Source organism: Lupinus angustifolius, chromosome LG03 (assembly GCF_001865875.1).
Source record: "Lupinus angustifolius cultivar Tanjil chromosome LG03, LupAngTanjil_v1.0, whole genome shotgun sequence".
Classification (NCBI taxonomy): domain Eukaryota; kingdom Viridiplantae; phylum Streptophyta; class Magnoliopsida; order Fabales; family Fabaceae; genus Lupinus; species Lupinus angustifolius.
In genome coordinates this window covers 10,136,513-10,163,909 of record NC_032011.1, presented here as the reverse complement: position 1 = coordinate 10,163,909, position 27,397 = coordinate 10,136,513, and the positions used below count along the sequence as shown (strand labels likewise).

General features: G+C 29.7%; 3 protein-coding genes across 3 annotated transcripts; 2 read left to right on the top strand and 1 right to left on the bottom strand.

The window, feature by feature from the left end:
* On the top strand, positions 2,098-2,553 carry LOC109342331 (2S albumin-like). The gene has a single exon (XM_019580335.1). It carries the CDS (start codon positions 2,098-2,100, stop codon positions 2,551-2,553), a length of 456 nt encoding a protein of 151 aa, XP_019435880.1.
* Positions 10,551-13,562, top strand: LOC109343336 (protein translation factor SUI1 homolog 1-like). Its single transcript, XM_019581578.1, has 5 exons — positions 10,551-10,693; positions 11,326-11,397; positions 12,136-12,341; positions 12,550-12,603; positions 13,296-13,562. The coding sequence occupies exons 2-5, from the start codon at positions 11,361-11,363 to the stop codon at positions 13,338-13,340; spliced, it is 342 nt and encodes a 113-aa protein (XP_019437123.1). The 5' UTR covers positions 10,551-10,693; positions 11,326-11,360; the 3' UTR covers positions 13,341-13,562.
* On the bottom strand, positions 19,272-20,225 carry LOC109342330. Its single transcript, XM_019580334.1, has 2 exons — positions 19,986-20,225; positions 19,272-19,850 (listed from the first exon to the last, which is right to left on the bottom strand). The coding sequence occupies exons 1-2, from the start codon at positions 20,223-20,225 to the stop codon at positions 19,272-19,274; spliced, it is 819 nt and encodes a 272-aa protein (XP_019435879.1).

Here is a 27,397-nt window from a genome sequence, read left to right as displayed (position 1 = left end):
GACATGTGTGATAAACATGCTCGAGTATTATCGGCTAATACTCGATCAGATATTATAAATCGCCCGATCGTAATATCCGATTAGAATTTCGGATTTCGGCATTCCGAGTGAAAAATATTTAGAAAATAGGTATGGACCATCTCAGGGTCTATCTTGACTCGAAATGAAATTACGAAGCCAACGGTGCGATTGGAATTGGATTCCGAGTTACGGAACTCAAAAACCACTTTTTGAGCCGTACCGGGTGGATTTCGGCCCCGACAGTGGTCTAGAACTGACTGTCTCCGAAAATTACCAAGATTTACCACAAAATAGGAAATAAAATTACAAGACTAAAACTCAACTAGAGTTTCGTCTAATTCTTTACTGAAAATTCCCAGAAATTCATTTTCGAATATATAATTAATAAAAATATTAATAAAATCTTATAGTTCAAAATCGTAAAATTCGCGGTGTTACACCTTAGTCATAGAACATATACTTATGTCACTAGCCAATTTGTCTATGAAACAAATCTTTGTTATTATTCTCATCAATCATTCTTAGATACATACACATATACATTATATTATATTTAAGATAGATTACCTTTTTCAATTTCAACCCTACTATTTTGTTATTACATGTTAACTATACATATACATTATAATATATTATATTTAAGATAGATTATAGACCTTTCAATTTGTATGGTCATAGCAGCAATAACAAAACAGCTTAGTCTGAGAGTTCAAGTAGACCTTTGTGACTGCTCCCCCAACTCTCAAACTCTACATCCATGATTGCTAAGACAAATTCTTTCATATGTTCCCTTCTTTTGTTTTGCAGGTAATAAGTTGGCAGAAAGCATTGTGAAAACATATGTTCCCTTCTTTTTACATGAACATTGGCCAAAGGTCACTCTTATTATTATTACCTGGATGTTGATATGAAATGCATCAAATGAATGGTTGTATTTGCTCTAATTTTTCTCCCATATTAAAGTTTTATCAAAACCTGGATATTGATATGAAACACAACAAATAAATGATGGTAATAATACTATCTCTTGATTAGAGACGTAGTAAATATATGTCTATTATTATGATTAACGTGAACTGTTGTTATATATTTTTTGCATTCTTATCTCTTTAGCATATCTATCTCATCAACAAAATATATAACCCAGAGTGAGTCATTAGATGTTGTCCCTTGTTTTTCTTTTGCTTGCTCCATCCTATCTCATTACACATTAATAGTTTCTTGGTTCATGTGTTACTTTTTATAGATGTGATTTCTACAATTATTCAAGGAATATGGCTTGGTTGAAGTACAAACTTGAACACCGTGAAGACCAACTAACTAGTGAGTCTGAAGAGCATTTTTGGAGATCAAGTTGAGTAAGAAGAAAAATCAAGTTTTTGCATAGTGGGGGTCAAATTTTGGGCTGTAAAAAGTATTTGATCAAGCATGTCTATTTTGGCATTGTTTTATTAGAGATACGCATAAACAATCATTACAGACAAGTGTACTTATTTGATCACATGATTTTGTTTTAATATGATTTTGTATACAATTGTATAAACTCATTTAATATTAAAAAACAATATGTTGTATTATTGTTTTTATGTGTATCACTAAATTGGTCTCATGAATGTTTGTTGTAGATTTACTGTAATTCAAGTTCAAAAATATAGTTAATAATAATAACAATAACTATTATTATTATTATCTTATAGGCAACTGTTTTTAACCGTTGGTGTTGATGTAAAACAAAAACTGTTGCCTATCTTAAATATTAGACAACAGTTTTAAAAAAATGTTGCCAAAAGTAAAAAAACCGTGGTCTAAACAAAAGGCAACGCCTTAGACTACCACAGTTATAAAATCGTTGCCTATGACAAAGAGAACGATTTTTTTAGTTTTGGCAACGGTTTTTAGACGTTGTCGTAGCTGAAAAATGTTGTAGTGATTGTATCAAATATATGATGTTCTTAGAAATTATAAATTTCTAATGGCAAAACCTCAAATCTTTCAATAAAATGCCCCAACCATTCAAATGCACTCTCTATCCTCAATCCATCAACATCAAACATATAACAACAGTGTTCAACTCAAATGGCTAACCTCACAATTCTCATTGCTCTCCTCGCTGCTCTTGTTTTGGTAGTGCACACTAATGCCTACCATTCATCTGAACAAAGCTGTGAGAAGCAACCCCAGCAGTTAAGACTGAGGCACTGCGAGAGATACATTATTCAGAGGGTTTATCAGCAACCAGAGGATGAAGAAGAAGATGAGGATCATGTTCAAATCCATCGAGGAATCAATCATGTTATTCGACATACCCGGAGTGGTGAAGAATCAGAAGAATCACAAGAACTAGAGCAATGTTGTGACCAACTGAATGGACTGAACAAGAGATGCCAGTGCCGCGCATTGCAGCAGATATATGAGAACCAAAGCCAGGAGAGTGAGGGGAGAGAGGAAGAGGAGCTGTTAGAGCAAGAGCTTGAGAAATTGCCTAGTACCCGTGGGTTTGGACCCCTTCGTGCATGTGACATTAACCTATAAGACTGAAATGTAATATAGCTTATACCACCAGGTTATATAAGCTATGTCTTTAACTATGCTTTGTAATTAATAAAGATCATCATGTATCTAGGGTTACGTAAAGCATTTAGAGTGTGCTTTTATGGTTTGCCCTGTGCTCTTTGAATGAGATGAGATCACATGTTTTAAGTTGATGGTGTCAATCTTGTCCTTTTTAATAGTATATTGTCACATATATCATTAAAAAATATTTATTCTTATTTGATTTTTCATAACCCTTACTGAAATAAAATAGAACATTAAGTAATATTATATTATTGGGTAGGATAGAGTTGAGGACACTAAATATAGATAGATTTCAAAAATGAGTTGTAATAATGATTTTAAATTAAGATATTTGCTTTGGCAACATAGGTTTTGCTTTTCATGTTATGCATTTTATCATATCATTTTTGTACTATTTTTTATAAGAGTACGAATATAAACTCGTTAGAAAGTTATTTTCATTTTACTCTTTAACATTATAAAAAGTTTATGTTTAGTCATGAATAATACTAACCTATTGAATTTTTAAAGAAAAAAATATGACCTAAAGTTAACGAGTAATAATTTAAAGAGTGTAATATATATATATATATATATATATGTATATATATGTATATGTACATACTGACAGTTTAAAGATTTATATACAATCAATATATCATCTACCACTCATTTACATTACTTTTATTTAAAAGTCAATAATGATTAAAAATAAATTATGAATAATATAATAATAATATAAAAAATGCTTATACTATCGGTATATATATTTTTTTCTCTAATTTAAAATGCAATTAGTGTCTTATAAATATGTGTTCATCAATCATCTAAATATCCTCAATGTCTGCAATAGTTTTCCCATATTTGATTTACAATAGTATCTCGAGTTTGTGTTATTGCAGCTGCTTGTTAATCATTAATATTGATACTTTGTATATTTTCAATGAAGTCTTCTTCATAATATTTGCCAAAAATAATATCTCTATTGTGTTGGAAAATTTAGAATCAATTTATCTCCCCTGTGTGATGTAAAATGGACATTTGCGGAAGTAGCAAGTGGATAAAGAAAATAGAGAAGAGTAGAAGAAAAACACCAAAAATTTTAACGTGGAAAAACTTCTTGTATGAGAGAAGGAAACAACCATGAGACCTAGTCCAGAAAATATATCCACTATAGAAAATATGATTACAATATTTGACGCTCTATTACTAGGAGGATGACACTCAATATTATCCAAAGATGATGAAAATACAAACTCTCTCTAGTATCTCATTAGGAATACAAATATCATAATAAGTGGATATAAACTCTTCACTTTCTCTTCTCACTTGTTTGTTTGTCTCTCTTCCTCACAAGTCCCCTATATATATTGAAGGAGGAAGATTCATCATAAAGAAAAATTGTTGCCTTTAATTTAATAACATCTTTTGTTAGGACTAATTTGATCAATAGTTAAAGTTTAATTGGTAATTTGGAAGAAAAGATAGTTCATAGTACCTATTTGCAAAAGAAATAAAGTCTATGGTGTTTTTATAAAAAATTTCCAAATAATTAATTATAATTAAAATTTAATCCTAAATGATAGTACCAAAAAAACATAAATATACTTATCTTTAAATATGTGTTGTAAGTAATCACTTTTGTATTTATATATAAGAGTAAAAATGTCATCTCATTGTAACTTAAGGTTAAAAGTGTCAAATGGTATTACTATTTTTCCTCTTGTTTTTGATGTAGTTGCCTCTCTATTAATAGAGATGATCCTATCTCCTCTAACGGTATATCCCTATCTAAGTGAGTAATTTTAGAAAATATGATCACATTTTTATGAAGGATAAATCATAACAATACAATGTTATCAAAAGTTCCGATCAATCATGAATTCAATAATCTTCTACTTCTACTATCTATATAAGAAAAGAAAAGGTTATTGAAAATATTAAAGTAGATATTTTATATTTGTGATAAGTGTACAAAGAAAATGTTATTTTTGTCAATTTGAAGGTTGTTGGAATTATAAAATTAGACACTCTTCATTTGTGATAAGTGTACAAAGTAGAGGTTTTTTTTGTAAAATTGATGGGTTGTTGAAATTCCTAAACTAGACACTCTTCATTTATGATAAGTGTCCAAAGAAGTGATATTTTTCACAAATGACTTTAAAGTTCTGAAAATATCTTCTTCTTTATATTCTCTCTACTTAAATTACATATTACTTCTCACTTTTTCCAAATTTTGTTCAACGTCAACCTAAACCAATTCAAAGGTATCATTTTCCATTCTTTTCATTTTTTACTTCTTCTTTTTCAAATGTCAAAGCAACTCACAAATATGAGTTTATGCTCTTTTCAATTTTACTTCATTATTCTCTTAACTAAATCTATGCATTCTATTGGTATATGTAAACATATTGGTAATTACTACTTGGAAGTTTTTTTTTTCATTTTTACTTCATCTCGTAACTATTTTTCTTTCTTTTTTCAATTTTTGTTCCACAAATCTATCATCTTCACCAACTCGTATATGATTTTATGTTTTTTTTTCATTTTTACTTTATCGTTCTTATAACTAAATTCGTGCATTCTATTTACGTACTACTTAGTAGTATTTGTAACACCGTAAGAATATATTTGTCTTAACTACATTTTTCACAATTATTTCTCATTTTTCTTTCAATTTTTGTTAAACAAATCTATGATCTTCAACTATCAAACAAATTCACATGTATGATTTTATGTCCTTTTTTCTTTGTTGGTAGATATAATTCGTTTATTATATCAATTTATGCATGTACATTATTTTACTCACACAATATTATTTATCCTCATAGGTAAAAAAAATTAACTTCTTCTACCTTTCACTCACTTACACCAACAATGTATCACAAAATAATATATTTTTTGCCTTCTGTCAAAAACTTCATTTTTCTCGGCATTCTATAACAAAAACTTCATTTTTTTTCACATGATGTTTGTTAAAATATTTTTCCGATGTGCTTATTTTTTTAAAGTAGGAAATACGAATTGACCATGTTTTTTGTTTCGGCATTTGCATAAGAGAAACCTGGCATCCTGTGATACAACGATCAGATGTTACATTCACTATCTAAGTGTAGACTAATAAAGTCTTTAATTTTATTATGTGTTTGTTCTTTTTCATTCAAAAGTTAATTTTTGGATATCTGAATGTGTCAGCCTTAAATGAGTAAGAATAATCTTTAATCTTTTTTCTAATCATCATAAATAATTTGGCATGTTTAATTGGTGAACATATATATTTTATCTAATTAATCATAGTAAATATGATCATCATATCAATCATAACTAGTAAAGACAATTTAATTCCGTTAATATTTAATTCCATTTATAATCTATTTTGTTTGAATTCATGGACCAATTACAAAAATGTAATATAAATTTGCAGAATTATAACTAATAAATTTCTGGAATGTTAATTGACTAATATCCACTCATTAATGTTTTACATCATTTCTGATAATTTGTTTATATTTGGAACCGTTAACCTATAATGTATCTTGGTTCATGGAATTCCATAAGGTGCGTAATTAATTGAGCATATTACACGGTTACTTTAACATTGGAAACCTAATGCACAATTATAATTATATTGGTAAAGAAATAATTAAATAATTATATTTTTAATGTCATAAAAAAACATAAAAGTTCAAATTTATTTCGATCAGTTAAAAATGACATTATACATAATTAATCAATTGGTAGTTATACTTTAGAAGCCAAAATTATTAGGCATGATTGTCTTTGAATGTCTATTATTTCGTTATCTAAAAATTTAAAATTGTTCCCCACACTTAATTCCGTGATTTAGTTTTTTTGTGTTTTTGGTTTAAATTTCTCTTTAATCTTTAATAGGATTTATTAATCAAAATATTAAAGCAATTTGAGTTGATTGTGATAATCAATTGATTTGATTTATATTTTGATTAAAATATTTATAATTCTCTAATTTTAAGCAATGTTCATTATGACTAAAATTTGCATAATTGTAAATAGTAAATTTGCGGAATATTAATATTTAATTCCATTTATATTCTATTTTGTTTGAATTTATGGATCAATTACAAGAATGAAATACAAATTTGCGGAATATTAATTGAGTAATATACACTCATTATTATTTTACACCATTCTCGATTATTTGTTTAATTTTGAACCGCTAACCTATAATTTATCTTGATTCATTAAATTCTATAAATACGTGATTAATTGAGTATATTACATGATTACTTTACCATTAGAAATTTCGTGCACAGTTATAATCATATTGATCAAGAAATAATTACATAATTCTATTTTTAATGTCATAAATAAACATAAAATTTCAATTTTTTCGATCAGTTATAAAAATAACATTATACATAATTAATCATCAATTGATAGTTACACTTTAGAAGCCAAAATTATTAGGAATGATTATCTTTGAATGTCTTTTATTTCATTATCTAAAAACTAAATAAATGTTCCCCACAATTAATTCTATGATTTGATTTTTTATTGTGCTTTTGGATTGAATTTCTCTTTCATATTTAATATGTTGTAATAATTAAAATATTAAATGAATTTGATTTGATTGTTATGATCAACTGATTTGATTTATATTTTGATTAAATTATTTATGATTACCTAATTTTAAGCAATGTCCATTGTGTATATAAATTTGCAGAATTATAAATAATAAATTTATGGAATATTAATATTTAATTCAATTTATATTTTATTTTGTTTGAATTTATTGACCAGTTATAAAAATGGATTATAATTTGTAGAATTATAATTAATAAATTTATATGATATTAATTGAGTAATATATACTCATTAGTGTTTTACATCATTTCTAATAATGTTTTTATATTTGGATCCGTTAAGCTATAACTTGTCTTAATTAATTGAATTCGATAACGTTCGTGGTTAATTGAGCACATGGTTACTTTAACATTGCAAACTTAATGCATAATTAAAATTATGTTGATAAAAAATAACTAAATAATTCTATTTTTAATGTCATAAAAAAATAGAAAAATTCAAAATTTTTGGATCAGTTACAAAAATTATATTATACACAATTAATCAATTAAGTTAAATTCTCAAATATAATAAGATGATTAAATAACATATTCATATGTGTGATTTATTAAGCATAATACACAATTAACTTTGGATCAAAAAAATAAAATTATTGACATTTAATTAATTAAATTAAATGGTCAAAGATATTATTTAATTTGATAATCATCAAATAAATAAATATAAATGAGTAGATGACAAACAATCTGTACAATTATGATTCATAAATAGTGGATGGAACATAATGTATCATTGACCATTATAGGACAATAATAGTACATAACTATAAATTTGTTTTTCCTTAATCAATATCTTTATCTTTATTTCATACATTGTTGAATTTTACAAAATTTCATCTTGTTTTTTATTTGAATTGATTTTGGCAATTTTTTTTTACACAAACTATTGAAAAATCTATTTACACGGATTTACTTTAACGCATGTGGTTAAAATTATAAAATTGTAAAAAATGAGGATAACTATTTAAAAATATAAGGATATGCTTACATATGCGATGCGTAAAAAAAGGTATAATATTGGCTAAAATTATTGATACTAAAATTAATTTTAATCATTATTTATGATTATAGTAATTCAGAATATTAAAACATCAAATCTATATTATAAAAAATAATCAACCTCAATCTAAAATAAAGATAATAATATTCTTATATTATTAAAATTATTGAAAAACAATATGTTTTATTTATATTTATGATTTATATTTATTTCTATTTGATTTATATTTTATTTCAATTATTTATATTTATGATAATAATATTCTTACATTTTTAAAATTATTGAAAAACAATATTTTTTATTTATATTTATTTCAATTATTTATTTATATTTTATTTATATTTTATTTCAATTATTTATATTTATGATGATAATATTCTTATATTTATATTTGATAATAATGTCTTAAAACATATTTGATTTATATTTTATTTCAATTATTTATGATTTCTTAGTTTTAGGCAATGTTCATTATGAATATATTTTGTTTAGAGTTTAATGTTTGACTATAATATTGCAATATAATGTTATTATAGCAATATTAAAATAGTAACAATAGAAACCATAACATATTGTTTGTAATTATTTTAGTCTCAAACAATAATAATATGTATTTTTATACTAATATTATTTAGAATCAAATAATAATGAAATTATATATTAATTGATGGGTTTTTTAATTAATAGGATACTACTAACTATATCATGTTATTTAAGCATACAAAGAGAAGCAAACCAACTCTCATGAAGTTTACTCCCAACCATCAATGTCTAAAAATTCATCAATTACTTTGATGTTGGACTATTGTAGCCATGAGGAACAGCTACATTAAATCATTATCATATTAAGGAGAATAAGCTACCTTCCAAGCTTACACTAACTAGATAATAACATAGTCATTTTATCTTAGTCTATTAAATAACCATGTAAAATTATTCAATAATATTTGCAACTAAAATGGAACTCGTGAAGAAAGATAACAAGTAGGAGACATAGACCCACGATATTAGTTTTTGAAAGAACTATTTTCATAGTTTTAAGATCATATAAGATTTTTCAAGCATAATAGCTTCTTTTAGTTATTGTCAAAAAAAATCTTAATGTATATGACAGATTACAAAATAAGTTTGTTCACACAAAGTAACTTGATTCAAGGACTTTCCCAAATTCTCTACACTTCCCATGACAAAATTAATTGGTCCATATAAACTTACTCACCCATATGAAAAATCACATAGATATACATCTTGAAATGTGATGATGATGTACTTTTTTAGTAGTGAAGTCTGAAATCTAAAATACAACAACTAATTTGCCATCATAATTTACAAATCCATTGTAGAATTTATAAATTTTGTTGTTATGTATAATGTAAACTTTGTTTGTGTATTCTTTTATGATCCTTCAATTTTGTTGTTTTTCATATTGTTAGTTGCTGAGAACTTTCGCACTAATCTGTTTATTATTCAAATTACAACTAATAACTTAAGTCTTTTATTTAACTATAAATATTAAATATATTTTTTGAAACTCACACGAAATGACCCATGCAAATACATGGGTATACTGCTAGTAGATTAAGAAACCAATGACAAAACAAAGTGCATTTCTTCATAGAAAAATGAGCAACATATTTTATCCATTTGCACAAGGGAGCTTTTAATATGCAATTCCATTAAAACTTTTGGAACCGTGAACGAAATCAAATTAGTTCTTTAAGAAAAAAATCAAACTGTATTGTGAAATCCAACCAATTTTTTTTTTTGGTTTTAGTTTAAATCATTCATTTTACTAAAAGACATTTGTCTAGTGGTGTAAGATTCTGCGAAAATCTATAAGATGATCAAAAAATAAAGGATTCGATTCCTATGAGCAACACTCGTTAGGAATGACAGTTACACAACCAAAATAGATTAGTTACCTACCCATAGATAAATGAATAACATTAATAGTACCAGAAAAATCTCATTCATTTCATAGTTCAATCTAGAATGGGTTACAACTCAACTTTGAACAAACATAAACTCAACTAGTCATTTTTTTCAATTTCACTCAGTTTCATTCTTGATATAGTAATCTGTTGTCCCAACTCATATATGAGTCCTACAGAACTCATATAATTAAATAATTTAATTATACACTATTTTTTCTATTTTTTGATATGAATTGGGAGCCCAAATCTTTGTCTAAAATCTAATCGAACTACATAGTTACATCAATTTCCGCGCGTGCTCTTCCACATCAATTTCCGAGAGTAGAAATGTACCTTCACACATGATGTCAGCTTACCTTACCTAAAGTGCCCCGTACCGTTATGTTTTCTCTTGCAAATTAAAACCTCATTCCTTACGTTTTCTTTTCCCAAACAGAGCCCAAACACACACAGACACACACACAGAGAAGTAAAGGGTTCTTCTAACTTGTCCAATTTAGGGTTCCAAGATTTTATCCCTTTCTTCGCATATCACATCGAAACCCTAAAATTGTAATCAGGTAATATAATATAGTCTTATTGTTCCTGTTCAATTTCCGTTTCTAGATCTAATTTTCTTCTCGTTGATTTTAGGGTTTGTATTGATATTCTCTGAATTTAATCGATGATTCTCTTAATTTTTGGGGGTTTTAATCTGTTTTGATCAGATCTTCTCTTTAGCAATCGTATTTTTTTTGTTGGAACTTAAAAAATGTTATTTTCCTTTATAATTAGTTGCTTCATGTAGTATTTTTGCTGATCTAGCGTTGCAATTTTGGATCTAGTTGATTCGTATCACCTTTGACGATATAGCTGTTCTTAAAATTTTGTTTCATCGTTAATTTCTTCTGGATTAATTTTTGGTAGTACTGTATAATATAGAATTTGCTTATTAATGAAGATCTTATTATAATTTAACCTTACTGTAATATTTAAAACTGTGGGTAAGTTTATTTTAAACAATTATATGCATTTTTCACTGCAGATTATTGTAATCATTTGATTTAATTGGTTTTTCTGCCACTGATCAAAATGATATTTTTATATATTATACTTCCCTTGGGTTTGTGGAGGATTATCAACAACGATTTTGATATTCTTATTATGTCTGTATGTCATAGTAAGTTGGCTAACACGTTGATTCTGAATTCAGGTTTCAGCTCTCTAGTTCCGGGAGATTTAAGTTTCATGTCTGAATTAGACGCTCAGATTCCTACTACCTTCGGTAGGGTGGAATTTCTTGATAATTTTTATCTGTGAATTAATTTTCTTGTTCAAGTTATGCAGTCCATCATGCAGGGATAGATTGGTTGTGATGGTTTAGTGGTTTACTGTTTTTTTGGTTTGTTTTTGGAGTATACTGGTATCCTCAAATAATTTGTGACTAATAATATATGGCTAAGTAAGATACTTGTTTGAGATATGAAAAACATTGTATCTCAAGTAAGTAGATACTTGTATGGTTGGGTTTATTGTCGTCTCTCTGGTTTTTACATAGCATGTCTTTTATTTGTATTTTTCCTCAGTTGAAGTTAGACAATGTATATACACTTTCTGGGTAGGGTACTTATTGATGAACTCATTCTCAATTTCTATTACAAATATTTATAATTTTTAATAAATTTAAACAGTAGTTTATTTGTTTATAGTTGTCTTTTATTTTTCAGTGTTTATGCCTAACCAATATGATAGTATGAACATTACATTTTAATCTATAAGTTATAAATACTTTCTACTATACTCTAGAAATGTAACTGCTAACTGATTTGCTTTCCTTTTTACTGCCTGGATATGCAGTTTGACATGGTTCACTGTTTTCAACTTTCTTCAGAAATATTTTCTTTATAATATCAATCAGATTGTATTTATTGACTGAACACTACTTACTGTGATTACGGCAGTCAGATTTAATGATTTATCATAAAACTAATATATAAATACTGTGTTGTGCCAACATTGGTAGATCCTTTTGCTGAGGCAAATGCTGAGGACTCAGGTGCTGGGACAAAGGAGTACGTGCATATTCGCATACAGCAGCGGAATGGTAGGAAAAGTTTGACTACTGTCCAGGGATTAAAGAAAGAGTTCAGCTATAACAAGATACTTAAAGACCTTAAAAAGGAGTTCTGTTGCAATGGTACAGTCGTTCAGGACCCAGAACTAGGACAGGTCCGTCTTGTGATATCCTCTTCTTGCACAATCATCTACTCTGTGCTCCATCAAAATAAGCTTCTTGCTGTCTTTTGAAGATATATATCTCTGACCAGCTATGGTTTTTTTTGCTTTTTATTTTTAGCTTTTTATTTTTAGCTGTTTATAATAAATTTTCTTTTAATTTTCTTTTAATAAGCTTCTTTTAACATGTTTGCTTGTGTAGGTTATTCAACTTCAAGGTGATCAGAGGAAAAATGTATCTACCTTCCTAGTCCAGGTAATTGTCATCTCATCTTATGCATTATGCAATTAACAATGTTTTCTGAATGAGTTTCTCCATTTTAAGTTCTAATTATCCTGAGTCCCATGGTTTGGCTGGTTCCTCACTATCCCTCTTTTGGCTTCACTGCTTTTGTTTGTGGCATTTTCAAAGACATTATTTATGAATTGTTTCTTTTGCTTGAGAATGCTTTTACTTTCCACGCGATGCTGGTTTGCTGTTTCTCCTTTTTGTAAAAGACCAATTATGTTTGCAACTGGATTTGTTTTTTAAAAACCTATAAAAAGTTGTTGATATTGCAATTGTAATGTTTGCTGGTTGAGCTTTTGCCAAGCATGTTGGCAGTTGAAGAGTGACTTGATTGGGCAGGATAGTGGCTCGCCTACACTCAACATTTTATATCACAAATGCCACAAGAGTGGGAACTGATTTATATGAATTTTGATCAAATCATAATTGAGTCTGGCTCACTAGTAGTGATATTCTAATTGGCCCTATCTGTAATATCATAGATACCTGAAAGTTGTCATATTTGTTCTTTCTTGTAGCGTGAACTGAAGATTGATTTATGTCCCATCATTCTATGGAAAAACTTATCTGGAATTTTTTTTATGAAGCTGTGTCCATTAAATTATTGGACACTTATTTTCTTTCTAATCAACAATACCTTTTTCCCTTGACATGAACAGGCTGGTATTGTGAAGAAGGATCATATCAAGATTCATGGTTTCTGAGCAGCTGGGAACTTGAGTGTGAAGTATATTCTGGTTCACTTGGAGTGGAGCATATATATGTCATTGTGGTGTTTCTTGTGTCTGGTACTGGTATTTTATCACATGTGATGTTTCATTATGGAATTTATGACATTATGTTTTGTTTGCTTCAGTAACATGTATCAAAATTCAAACCAGTTTAACAGAGTCCTAGATTGCTGTACAACCTCATTTCATATCAGATATTTGGATGCATTACTCTTGGAAGGAAAATAAAAAAATAACGAAGGGAAATCCTGACCTGTAAAAATCTACAGATTTGATTTTGCTCGAAGAAAACATGAACGATTCTGTCATTGTGTTTTTTCAAAAGATAATAATGTAAATCATAATATTGAGATAAAGATAAAAGATGTATGTACTAATAGTCTAATGGTTTTTACACTATCATGGTAACTACAATTATTATAAATAATACAATACAAATGAATTAAAGATATACTGACTGTGTAGTAAAAATATATGAATGATGCAACATTATTCATCTTTTTTCTCGTAACTAATGAGCAAATAGAAATATATCTACAATATTAAAAACACCCTCAATTTTTTCTTAATTAAGTACATCAACTTTGGTTAAGCTGTCAATGAGGCCTTTCTAAAAATATGAAGATGCCCATCATCCAGTTTTGAAAGATCCATTAGTTTCTCAAATCAGATGACGAGGCTACTAACAAGGTAGTGTAGGCCTTATTAGATTTCTCTGGGTAACCAAAAGGTTAAAGATTCGATTCTTATAAGTGATTTTTGTTAGGAGGGATAATTACACACTAAAAAATGATTAGTTCATTACCCAAAAAAAGTGAGCGAATATCGTTGGTAGTACCGGAAAAAAGAAGAAGATTATCAGGCTAACTAGAAAAAACTTAAATAAAATTTGTCATTGTTAGCATTCTATTCGCATTCACGATATTTAAGTATTAATTTAAAGTTTTACTTTTCCGGAAATAAAGAAGTACATGCAAAATTAATTTTGTAAGATTCAAAGTGCTTTCTATTATTCTAGAATTCTATGCCCACCCAATCCTCAAAAATAGGAGTTAAGCATATATAAATTACCGGAAAGTCCAGCTAAGCACTATGAAGAGAAATAATTTTTTATTAAAAAATAACTTAAAAATCATAAACGTTAAAGATTATTTTTTACTACGTGTGATAATCTTCATCTAGTATGGGCGAGCAGCTGAATTCGAAAAAAATAGACACATATTCAGCTGGGACATGAGTATACACTATACTGTGGAGATGCAAACCAAATTCTCTCTACTTCCATAGAGTATTGATGGGATGGTTAGTAGAGAAATCATATCATTCCTTAATTTCCATTTGCCTATAATAACCTAATCTTACTGTTTAGATAAAGAAACTTTATACTTTATAGTTCATATATAAAGTGAGATGACCAGTTTCAATTAACAATTAATATTTTGATGCCTATAATTATATGAATTTTTTGTGTAGAAAACAAAACATGTTAAGAACAAAATAGGTAGACCATATTTTAACTTTTTATATATATATATATATATATATATAATTTGAAAATTGATACATATAGTTATAGAAAGAAATTTTGAAATTACTTTTTTTCGTACTATTAAAGTATTTTTTCATCTTTTTGGCTAAGGAATTAATCCCTTTTGGGATTCGTGGCTGCCTCGCCTAACAAGTGTCGCTCTTCAGAATTGAACTCTCGACTTTGAAGATTCAGTTAAACTTTACACTACTAAACTAGCATCTTGCTATCAAAGGAAAATTGAAACAACTTTTGTTATAGAAGGAATTTTGCTTTCTTCTGAATGATAAGGAACTCCATATTATTTTATTAACACATAGATTTCTATATTTAATATTTTTCAATTTATAAAAACGTAATCAGAAAAGATTGGATGAAACAATTTATGTACCAAAATATTTGATTAAATGTTTCGTACACTGCACCTGGAGATAATACATAGGAGAACAAATAAGTATTTTAACTTTCACATTTTTTCTTTGATTCTCATTCCAAGTAGTTTCAATTTGATAAATGTGTGTTTTGAAGTTTCCTATTTTGCTCTTATTATTCTCTATTTTCTACCCAAAAAACATATAACTTATTTCTCCATTTCATGTTCCATGTTACAATTCTCTGATGTTACTGCTACAGTTTTTCCATTTGAAGGGAACATGGATCATAACATTATGTGAACACAACATATAAATAATTAGGTATATATAAATAGGTGTGCATATATAATTACTTGAACATGGTGGTTTTTTCTTTTCAATATAACGTGCAAAACTGTAAATCATGTTTTGTTACTTTTATTATAGTTGTGAAATCTATAAAAGGATAAGGCAATGCATCAACAGTTTTACTTATCACCTTTATTTTCATTTCCCACTACATACATTTTTCCCTCTCTATTTTTTTCCGTCAGTATCTTCCAACCTTCGGGTATTTCTTTTTTCTTCCTCGTAGTAACAACAATTACAATTTGTTTTCAATTTATGGGTAAACAATGATGATAATTACACTTTGTTTTCTATTATATTATTCATTTTAATACTATTCAATTTATTGATTAACACTAAATTGCGCATAGGTATGTCAGATAAAAACATCATCTAGGGCGTCTATATGTAGGGTTTGGTATCATAGCCAAGTTGTTCAATTCATAACCAAAATTGACTTATAGTTAGAAAGGGCTCAATGTATTTGTTAGAACATCAAGAAGATAAAGAAAGAGGGAGCACGAAGGAGAGGAAGAATGGAATGAAAATAATGTAATTGAACTATGTGCACTTATATTTTAGCTAAGTATAAGGGTTTGAATATCACACTCTAAACTCGAAATACATGTATCAAATCTTGACAACTTTGTTTGTAACATTTTGTTAAGGGTTTGAACTTGCAGACTTACTGAAACAAAAAAATTAATTGAATGGTATGAAACTCCAATGACACATAAGTCTTGCTTGAGTACACTTGATAAATGTCTGAGAGATATGATGAATACAACAACAATTGACTCAATTTTATTCAGAGAAAATGTTGAAGTCTTTTTAATGTGATTTCAGACAAATCTTGCCAAGAGGTTGTCATTCAGATATTGTACATGTAACAATCAATGCATCTTATTTTTGGCATCAATATACAATTTTAACTCTTACAAAAAGCATGTGTCTAGAAAATCATGATAATACAACAAAAATCACCTACATGTATTCTCCAACTTATCTTTCATTTTCTTTCAAACTTTTTCATCCTAACAATTCTTTATTTATTTAATATAATAAATTCAACTCTATCTAATTCATCAACAACTCTACACCGACAATCAAATATATAAACATCATCTTTATGAGGTAACCCTCAATAACATTTTTATTAACAAATTATGCTTTCATTTTTTAATAAATTTATACAAAATACATTACCACCCGTGCGGTGCGAATGCACGGGTATCCTACTAGTTGAACTATGAATTGATGAACTTTCTATTTCTAGAAATTCTAGTTAGTTAAGTTGGGTACACAAGTCTATTTATAGTAGGTTGCAAAAACTAAATATACTACCCCCCCATAATTCAAAAACCTTACACATCAAAAACTCAAACCCGAATTCTATTCCTCAAACATCTTTCAGGCTATGAATTCCTATCTTCTTCCTCAAGTTTTTGAACCTTTCTATCTCCAAAGCTTTGGTCATAATGTTAGCCAATTTTGCCTCTGTTTTACAATGGGTTAGCTTGATCCTCCCTTCTACCACTTGTTATCTTATGTAGTGATATTTTGTCTCTATGTGTTTGCTTCTACCATGAGAGACTGAATTTCTTGCTTGATCAATGGCTGACTTGCTATCTATCAAAAGCTCAACTTCATTTTTGTCTTGCATACCAAGTTCCATCAACACATAGGACAACCATGAAGCTTGGCAAGTTGCTGAACAAGCAACAATATACTCTGCCTCACATGTTGATAAGGCCACCACCTTTTATTTCTTGGAGCACCATAAGATTGGAGCCCCTGCAAGTATAAAAACATATCCCATGGTGTTCTTTTTGTCTAATATGTCTCCACACCAATCAGAGTCAGAATAGGCCATGATATGTGGCCTGATTCTTTCATCTTGGTGGGAAAAGACTATGCCAAAATCTATTGTTCCCTTTAGATACCTTAGGACTCTTTTGACTACAAGCATATGAGGTTGTTTTGCATTACTCATGAATCTACTTGTAACTCCTACATTGAATTACTCATGAATCTACTTGTAACTCCTACATTGAATAAAATTTCTGGTCTAGTATGGCAAATGTATCTCAGACTTCTTATTCTTCTTATTATTCTTCTTCCTCCTCCTCCTCCTCCTCCAACTACTCCTCCTCCTCCTCCTCCTCCTCCCTCTCCCTCCCCTTCCTCCTCCTCCTCCTCTTCTTCTTCTTCCTCTTCCTCTTCCTCTTCCTCTTCTTCTTCTTCCTCTTCCTCCTCTTCTTCTTCCTCCTCTTCTTCTTCCTCTTCTTCCTCCTCTTCTTCTTCCTCTTCCTCTTCTTCCTCTTCATCCTCTTCCTCCTCTTCATCCTCTTCCTCATCTTCCTCTTCCTCTTCCTCGTCCTCCTCCTCCTCCTCCTCCTCCTCCTCATCCTCCTCCTCCTCCTCTTTGTAAAATGTTTTTGTACTTTGGGTTAGTCTTTTGGTGTCTTACCACCATTGAGATAAAGTGATTCTTCACCAAGACTAGGAGGTCTTGAATTGAGAATGAGGATCTTGGCTGGGGATGGATCGCGAGAAAGGTTTTCTCAAGCGATAGGGATAGTCAATCCAAGGATTAGATGTTCTAGGAATTCAAGAAAGAAGCATCTTGAGTCTTGTAAATTGAATTGGTGTACGTGATTATACTAATTGTACAATATAGTGAAGAAGAAAATCTCCCAAAATCAGAAGGGGAGGCCTGAATGTAGTTTGCAGTGGACCGCAAACGAACCAGGATAAAAATCCATTTGTGCAAGCTGTTCTCTCTTAATCTCTTTGATAATTCTTACTGTTTTAATTCGAGTTTGAAGCTGATATTTTGCATGCTTATACCTTGCTATATCCTCGTTAATATTGCATAAAAATATCTGTTGTATCTCTGCTTATCTGTTGATAAATAACTGTGCAAATAGCTGCTCTGATAATTCTGTTTTTGTTTTGTGTTAATTGATTAAGCCCACTGGTTAGTCGATTAATTAGGTTGTTTCTCAGAACTGGATTTTGGTGCGAGAAGCGGTAATTGATAACCGCTACACCTATTCAATCCCCCTTTAGTGGTGTGTTTAGGCCACTGATACCTAACATTTCATTAGCCCTAGAGGGTGTGTATGCACTGAATGATGATCTAGGTTGCTTTCTTATTTGGCAGCTATCACATACCTTGTTAGGGGTCTGAATTAATGGTCGTCCTTTGACCATATCCTTGGATCTCAATAAGCTCAGGTCTCTAAAATTTAGATGACCTAGCCTTAGGTGCCATAGCCAAGAATCTTCTGAGAGGGATGTGGCTGATAGACACTGAGTTCCAATGGTTCTTAAGCTGACTTGGAAAGTTCTATTTTACGCAAGGGGAACCTGCAATATCTTCTTCTAAGTAGCATCAAATATCTCCAACACACCATGATGCATCTGAACTGAGAATCCCTTTTCTACTAGTTGTCTCAAGCTGAGTAAGTTGTGCTTCATGTTTGGAATATAGAGCACATTAGTTATCATTGCATTCTTCCCATCTATTCTATTAATCAAGACATCACCAATTCCTTCTGCTTGGATTAGTTTGTTATCTGCAAATCTTACATTGCTCTTTCTGTTCTCATCAAAGTTCACTAGCCAATTCCTATTTCCAGTCATGTTGTTTGAGCATCCTAAATCTATATATCACTTATCATCACTACTTGACTCACAATTGGTGGTCATCATCAACAACACTGGTTCATCATCTAGACTTTCATTGCTTTCTTTCTTGGTCAAGTGAGCCTCAATGTGATGCTTAAATCCATTTTCACCATGAATTGAAGTTGCTTGGCATTCACTACTGAAATGTCTAATTTTATCACAATTGAAGCATTTCAGCTTTTTTCTATCAACCCTTTTCTTGTTGCCTTGCCATCTCTGATATCCACCTCTTCTTGATGTGTGTTCTGTTTGATCAGGCTCAACCCTTTCTTGATCTGAGACTTGAGAGAATCTAGGGTTCCATCTTCTTTGTTCTCTTCCCCTGCCTCTGCCTCTTTGTCCACTCTTGCTGTCATATCCACCTCTTCTTGAGGTGTATGCTTGTAGAACATGTTCAACATGTTTCTCCATTGACCTTTCAATTAGTCTTTGTTCGTGAGCCTCGAGGGAACCTTGGAGGTCCACAATTTTCAATTCCTCTATTTTCTTAGATTCCTCAATTGCAACAACTATATGATCGAATTTGGGGCTAAGTGTTCTCAAGATCTTCTCCACTATGACCTAATTTGCCATCTTCTCACCACTGGCTTTCATAGAATTAGTATGGCTAATGACTCGATTAAAAAACTGTGCAACTCTCTCACTGGATTCCATTTGCATCAGCTCATACTACCTCCTCATGGTTTACAATCTCACATTCTTCAATTTTTCAGCTCCTTCATTGCATTTCTCAAGAATGTCCCGTGCTTCCTTTGCTGATTTTGCTTCAGAGATTTTTTCAAAATGTGCTTCATCAACATATTGATGTAGCAAGAACATGGCTTTGCAATCTTTCTTCTTAATTTCTTTATACAAGGTTCTTTGTGTTTCTGATGAGGAGGTTGTTAGTGCTGGAAGTCCATCTTCTACAATTTTGGGTACTTCTTGGAAACCCATGATTGTTGACATTTGAACTCACCATATGTTCCAGTTCTTCCCCTCGAGGATGGGAAGATTTGTAGGGAAGCTTGTTTGTCCCATTAATTCGTGAAGAGAGTGTGAGAGAGGGATGAAGAGAAGATAGAGAATGAAGAGGTGTATTCTTGTTTTTCTGAACATGGCTCTTGATACCAGTTTGTTAGACATCAAGAAGATAAAGAAAGAGGGAGCACGAAGGAGAGGATGAATGGAATGAAAATAATGCAATTGAACTATGAATTGGTGAACTTTCTATTTCTGGAAATTCTAGTTAGTTAAGTTGGGTATACAAATCTATTTATAGTAGGTTGCAAAAACTAACAAAAACTACTTTTGAATTACAAGGTAACAATAATTTGGCCTAATGTTTTTGAATTTTAAATTTCTAATGACTAATGATTGATTATTCGTTGGTTTCCTTATGTGATCTTATGACTAATGATTGTGCCTACATGTGTAAGGGCCCTAAAATCAGTGCTATAAGGAATTTTGCTACCTTCTAAAGGATAAGGAACTCCATATTATTTTATTAACAATTTGATTTCTAATTTTTATATTTTTTAATTTCTAAAAATGTGAATAGAAAAGGCTGGATAAAACAATTTATGTGTCCAACCTTTTGATTAAATGTTTCATACACTATATTTGGAGAGAACACATAGGAGAATAAATAAGTTTTTTAACTTTCACATTTTTTCTTTGTTTTTATTTTATGTGATTAAATATTCATTTTACATAATTTAATTTATATTATATTTTTTATTGGATATTTTTAAATTATAATTTTTTTTATTACAACTAGTATGATGAAATAATTTATTGTTTATGTAATACTCATTTTTATATCTCTCATATGTAAGTTTGGAGAGGAGAGTGTATAAAAAATAAAAAAATAAAAAGGATTATATGATATTATTGTCCTTACATATAATTATGAGTTGGATTGGGATAGGTTAAGGTATGTTATCACTTAACCCTAAATATAGGCATATTAATATGAACATGTGGTTGACATATAAAATGATATATGTGTATAGGGATGACAATAAAATTCGAAATTTTGGGTACCCCGAACTCAACCCGAATTTAATAGAAAAACCCAATGTAACTGGGTTCGAGTTTTACCAGAGTTCAAGTTCCGGGTTCGAGTTTGGTATAATTGATACCCTACCCGAACCCGCCCTCAACCTGATTAATATATTTAAAATTATTAAATTATACATAAATATATATATAAAACCTATACATATATATATAAATACATGTTCCAGGCGAGTTCGGGGATGATAGCTTTGTTTTCAATCCCGCTTAATTCGAGTTTGGGTTTTGAATTTCGGGTTTAGGTAAGCACAAACCCGACCCGTTGTCATTCCTATATGTATATATTATTAATCATGTATATAAGATGAAAATTATAGAATCAATTATACTTTCGACCAAAAATATGTTATTACTTTGTACACATTTGAATAAAGACACATACAAACATGATGAATGAGTGACCATAGGACGAGTCAGGCCGAGTCATGCTTGGTACATACCCAACCCTAAATATTGACTTGGTCACATTTTTGAACCCGAACATGATCCTAAACCCAATGAGACCCGATCATTTTCAAGTCTGATCTGATCAAGCCGTACTGGTTGAGTGAGTAGGGTCAGGTCCTACTCATCCCTACATATAATGATATGACATTGTTATCCTTAAATGTATGTACAAAAATTACAACTTGTCTTTTCAATGATCGAGATGAGTCTTTTTCTCCATATAACATACTACTCTACCTTTTTTTATTTATATCCCTCTTTTTTTTTTCTTTCTTACCCTTTTGGTTTTCTTTTATTGATAGTGGTGTCTGATTGGTGAGTTAGATTCCTTTCCGCTAATGGGAAAAGTGATTTTAAAAACAAAACAGAAAATAAGATGTAATGATAATTATATCATTCTATTTATAATTGTAATGATATTTTTATCTTTAACACTAATAGTAAAGTAAGGAGTACTCTCTTCCACATTGGAGAGGATATGCTCCTATTTGGTGTATTGTGATTAAAATTGCTAGATCCAACTATTATTATTATTATAACTAGTGTGTACAGACACTTCGTGTCTGCCTGAGATATGTGGTTAATTAATGTATTGGTAGTGGTTGCTTAGGATTATATAGTTTTTTTGTAAAAATTAAATAATGTTAAGGGCAATATAGGAAATAAAAATTACACCATGAGGGAAGTTATTTCAAGTTTTGGCTTTATATATAGTATAGATATAGATGTTTAATTTAAGGTGAGATATGTGGTTAATTAATGTATTGGTAGTGGTTGCTTAGGATTATATAGTTTTTTTGTAAAAATTAAATAATGTTAAGGGCAATATAGAAAATAAAAATTACACCATGAGGAAAGTTATTTCAAGTTTTGGCTTTATATATAGTATAGATATATAGTATAGATATCCTAGATGAGATGAATATTTTTAACTTGCAATTTTGATAGTAATTACCTATAATTATATGATTTTTTTTGTAGAAAATAAAACATGTTAAGGATGAAATATAAAATTAGAAATTATACCATGATGGTAGTTACACCATATTTTACACTGAAATTAAGTTACAGTAATTATATTTAATCTTAGCCATTTTTTTAAATCCAACGGACCAAATATGTGAGTGCAATAAATGATAAGAGAAAAAAAAAACAATCTTAAAAAACTTTCAAGCTCCACTCATTTGGTCTTTTAGATTTAAAAAAATGAATAATTGAGATTTAGTGTAACTAGTGTAACTCAACTTGTGTGTAACCAGATTCATCCTCATATATATATATATATATATATATAATTTGTATACAAAAGCTCTTCTAATATTTTTCAATAGGATATATTATATATGAAAATAAATATTGGAATATTATACTATATGAAAAATGTATAGATTGGTAGTGTTTTATTCATCATTAATATTTAATTATCATTTATTCTTAAAAAATAATGATCCAAATGATTGTAGTTAATATTGTAATTGTGTATAAATATTTACAGTGACACAAATTAAATAGTACACTCTTTGCTATAATGGTTAATTGTTCTTAAAAGGTAGGTTTTAAATTTTACTCAGTCTCCAAAAATCAATTAAATTAATAAGGTTGTACCACATAAAATATTTACATAATTTTTTCAAATTCCATAAAAATTCGTCTATAATTTTTTGTAATAGATTTAGGTACATAATTTTTATTCTAATCTTATCAAACTTTGTAGACTTCCATCTAGAGATGACAAAAACAATCGACCTATGGGTACCCTGAAATACCATAATGATTACCTGCAATAATAACTTATGAGTGAAAATGAGTTTTATGATATCTATCTTGTGGTATCCACAAATTTTTAAATTTAATTTTTAATTAAAATTTTATATATATTATAGTTTTTATTATTATTTTAAGATTATATATTATATATTTTATTATTATTTCATAATAAATTACACATATTTGACTACGTTCATAAATTTATCATATAAATATAATATTATTCATATAATAATTATTTTTGCACATTAATTATTATAAAGTATATAAATTTATAATTAAAATTAAAAATTCATTAGATACTTGAAAATACCTACTACCCATATAAGTACGGACAAATATTATGGTTTAGGAAAAGGAAAACATATCTTCCTCTATCATATATTGTTATATAGTTGAAGACTGAACCTATAATTCTAGAAGTTAAAAGTAAATACCAAAATATGAGAAGCGCATCTAGTGTAGTGGTATCATAGTACCCTCCCACGGTACTGACCGGGGTTCGATTCCTCGGATGCTACGGTACTGACCGGGGTTCGATTCATCGGATGCGCAATTTTTTATATTAACGCAGATTCAGACAAGGCTTTTGTGTGTATAGTACCTTCACAAGTTCCTTAAATGACATATAGCACACAACAAACCCAATTGTCCAAATACTTATTAATTTATAAATTAAGTAATATAAAATTGTGCTTTATGTTTGATTCCTCACACATGCAACTTTCCATTTTTATATGCACATTTATACTAAATTGTGAAACATGTCAATTAGAGGATTAAACTTGAGATTTATACTTTGTTACGAAGAGATACAACTATCATCTTGTTTCAATTGTAAGGAAACAAATGTATAGATATATCCGTTATGAGAATTTAAATATTTTGGAAATATCTTTCACAGAAAAGACTTGATCCCCTCATTATATGACTTATCCTATTTGTCATAAAGAATGTCTTATGAATTTGATGTAAAAGTGATGAACATATAGCCAAATGAACTAAGTACATGTGTCTAATTATCTATACCACCTAGCAAGTAACTATGATATGTCTTTCTCATTATGAACTATAGCTGTTATTACGAGTGAGCCTAAAGAATAGGACACAACTGAAAGTGGTTTATGCACCATGGGGAACATTGATAGGGATAAAAGTTAAATGGCTCTAATTTGGCTTGTATTTTCTAGGGTTAAAGAAAGAGATTGTGTCATCTCTTTGCAAATTTGATAGAGAGGAGGAGAAATGGGCTCATGTGACACATTGCAAACCATGCAAACATCACTATGTGCAAGGGAGATGATGCATCCATATCTTCATGTAATTGTTTGCAAGTATACGTGTTAGAATGGGCTATCTTAAGGAGTTTGGGCTAGCCCACATAGGGCTCAACCTAAATCAAGCAATGCTAAAGGCACCACTTATAATTTATATATGTTGTAACTTGTATGATAACCCAAATCGGTTTTAATTTAAGTAGAGATTGTTGTGGATCGACCGAGATAACATTTTAAAAATTAGTTAAATTTTAGTCAATTTTAAACTATTTTAAAAAAATATATATATAATTAGATATTAAATTTTTTAACACATTTATTATACTCAATCCTATAAAAGAGTACTTGTTATGCCTCAAACAACGTTAAGATAGTTGTCACATGTGCTATAAATATTTATCATCAAGCCAAAAGTCTCCAAAAAGAAAGAAAAGGGTAACCTGAACACGACCAAATAAGTATGACCTGGATTTTCAAATAGCTAGGGCAGTCCGAATAGAAAAACCCAAATTAAATAAAAGATTCAAACAATATAATTTATATTACAAGTAGTTACAACTCGTGCAAAGCAAGGAAAGGAAAAGCCAGGAGTGGAACTGAAGTGATAAATGTGAATGAAATTCTATAAATAATTACATAACAATGTATATTTAAATTAAATTTTTAAATAAGTAAAAAATTAAATAGTAAGAATTGAATATAAACAAAACTAATTCTTATAATAACCCCCACATCCTATTTTCTTTCAGGCTTATTAGTAAGGACAAAAACATTAATGGTGACGAACTAACTATTTTTATGAAGGGGCTGCATTGTCCTACTCTTTGTTTGCATATTGATTAATTATAAAGTTAATAATAGCTATTGCAAACAAACAAAAATAGTTAATCAATAATTTGTATTTGGTCTTCCATCCCACATATCCAGTATGTATTGAAAAGGAATAGGATTGTAAGACTTAAAGACATAACCCAAGATCTAAATTGATTTAAGACCCAACTTGCATTGTATGAAGACTCTTGTAAGGGATGCCTAGGAGCTGCCATGGGGAAGACTCCAGATTGTCTGACTTGTATCACGAGATCATGGCATGCCAGCAGCCATGATGAAGTCACTAGATATTCCTTCATGGCAAGGTAAGCTCTTCCTAATAGTATAAATAATGAATATCATTACACTAAAAGGATTTTATTAGTCATCATGTCTCTATTTCATTCTTTCAAACTATTCGATGACCTCTAGACCTGTCAAAACGGATTACCCAAATGGGTTTGGGTTAGTCTGTATAGAGTTTGGGCCAAACTGGACCGGGCTAAAAAGTCCGAGTATAATTTATAGGTAATAAATTGTAGTCCAAACCTGGTCTAAGCGGGTTGCGGGTTCTAGTGGACCAGCCCGCATAACATTAAAAATAATTATTTAAACTTTAATATATTTAATATTTTTGAGAAAAAAATATCATTTGATAATAATGTATAATTTTTTTAACACACTTGTTATGCATAATTCAATCAAAACCATAGATTTAATGTATTATGTTTGAGTAACAAAATGAACTATAAATATAATAAACTACAAAGATACCTGCATAATAAACTAGAAATATTATCATTACTACATTATGAACCACAAGTGTTTCCTCATTCCCATGAAACTATGGTCTACTTTTAAGATAACCATTAACTTTCGAAAGATGCAGGGAGTGAAGCTGTCTTGGTTGAGTTCTTATACAAATTGTTAGGTATCAGTGGACATAACACGCCTAGAAGGGGGAGTTGAATAGGTGTCGCAATTACCAATTACCGCTTTTCGCACTGAAGCCCTATTTTGGAAAAAGCCGTAGTTAATGGATTAACTCTCTGTCTTAATCGATTAACACACAGAAAACCAGCAAGTTGCAGAATGACTTATTGCACAGTCACTCACCGATATTCAAGAACAGATAAAGCAAATATTTTTGTATAGAATTAAACTACACACAACAACCTAACAATATCCAAAATATCAGCTAATATCATACAATTATAAGACTTGAAATGTAAAGAGATTAGGGATAGAAAAAGCATGCAACAAGGAATTTTATCCTGGTTTGTTTGTGGTGTAGGAGAAATTTCTCCATCCGAAATTCATAGATTAAACACGGAAGTCCTTATGACCATGGTTTTGTTCCCATAACCTAATGTTTATGCCCATACATAAATCCAAATGGAACAACCATGATCTAGACCGAAGAAACCCCAAATGAGTTCATGGTGAATATGAAGAACATACCTTGTTGAGCCATTTTCGGAATCTCGAAGGTATGAGGGTGCGATGATCTTCCAGATGATAGAGCGCCGAATGGTTTTCCTTAGTTTCTCTCTAGAGGGGAATGAGAGAAAATGCATTTGCTTAAGAGTGTGTGTTATGGTGAGGGTGTGTCTTAGTTTCAAGAAGTTATTCTTGAAGAGGAGAGGTTGCCTTATATTTACCTTATGGATAACTTGATAGTGTTTATCCTCATGGATAACACTATCCTAATCCACCTTATTCTCCTCAACCCTACACCTTAATAAAACC

Coding starts and splice junctions, on each gene's coding strand:
- LOC109342331 (XM_019580335.1), top strand. CDS start 2,098: ATGGCTAACCTCACAATTCTCATTGCTCTCCTCGCTGCTCTTGTTTTG.
- LOC109343336 (XM_019581578.1), top strand. CDS start 11,361: ATGTCTGAATTAGACGCTCAGATTCCTACTACCTTCG. Junction 12,342..12,549: donor AGGACCCAGAACTAGGACAG/GTCCGTCTTGTG, acceptor TTGCTTGTGTAG/GTTATTCAACTTCAAGGTGA. Junction 12,604..13,295: donor TATCTACCTTCCTAGTCCAG/GTAATTGTCATC, acceptor TGACATGAACAG/GCTGGTATTGTGAAGAAGGA.
- LOC109342330 (XM_019580334.1), bottom strand. CDS start 20,225: ATGGGTTTCCAAGAAGTACCCAAAATTGTAGAAGATGGACTTCCAGCA. Junction 19,851..19,985: donor GAGCTGAAAAATTGAAGAAT/GTGAGATTGTAA, acceptor ATGGCAAATTAG/GTCATAGTGGAGAAGATCTT.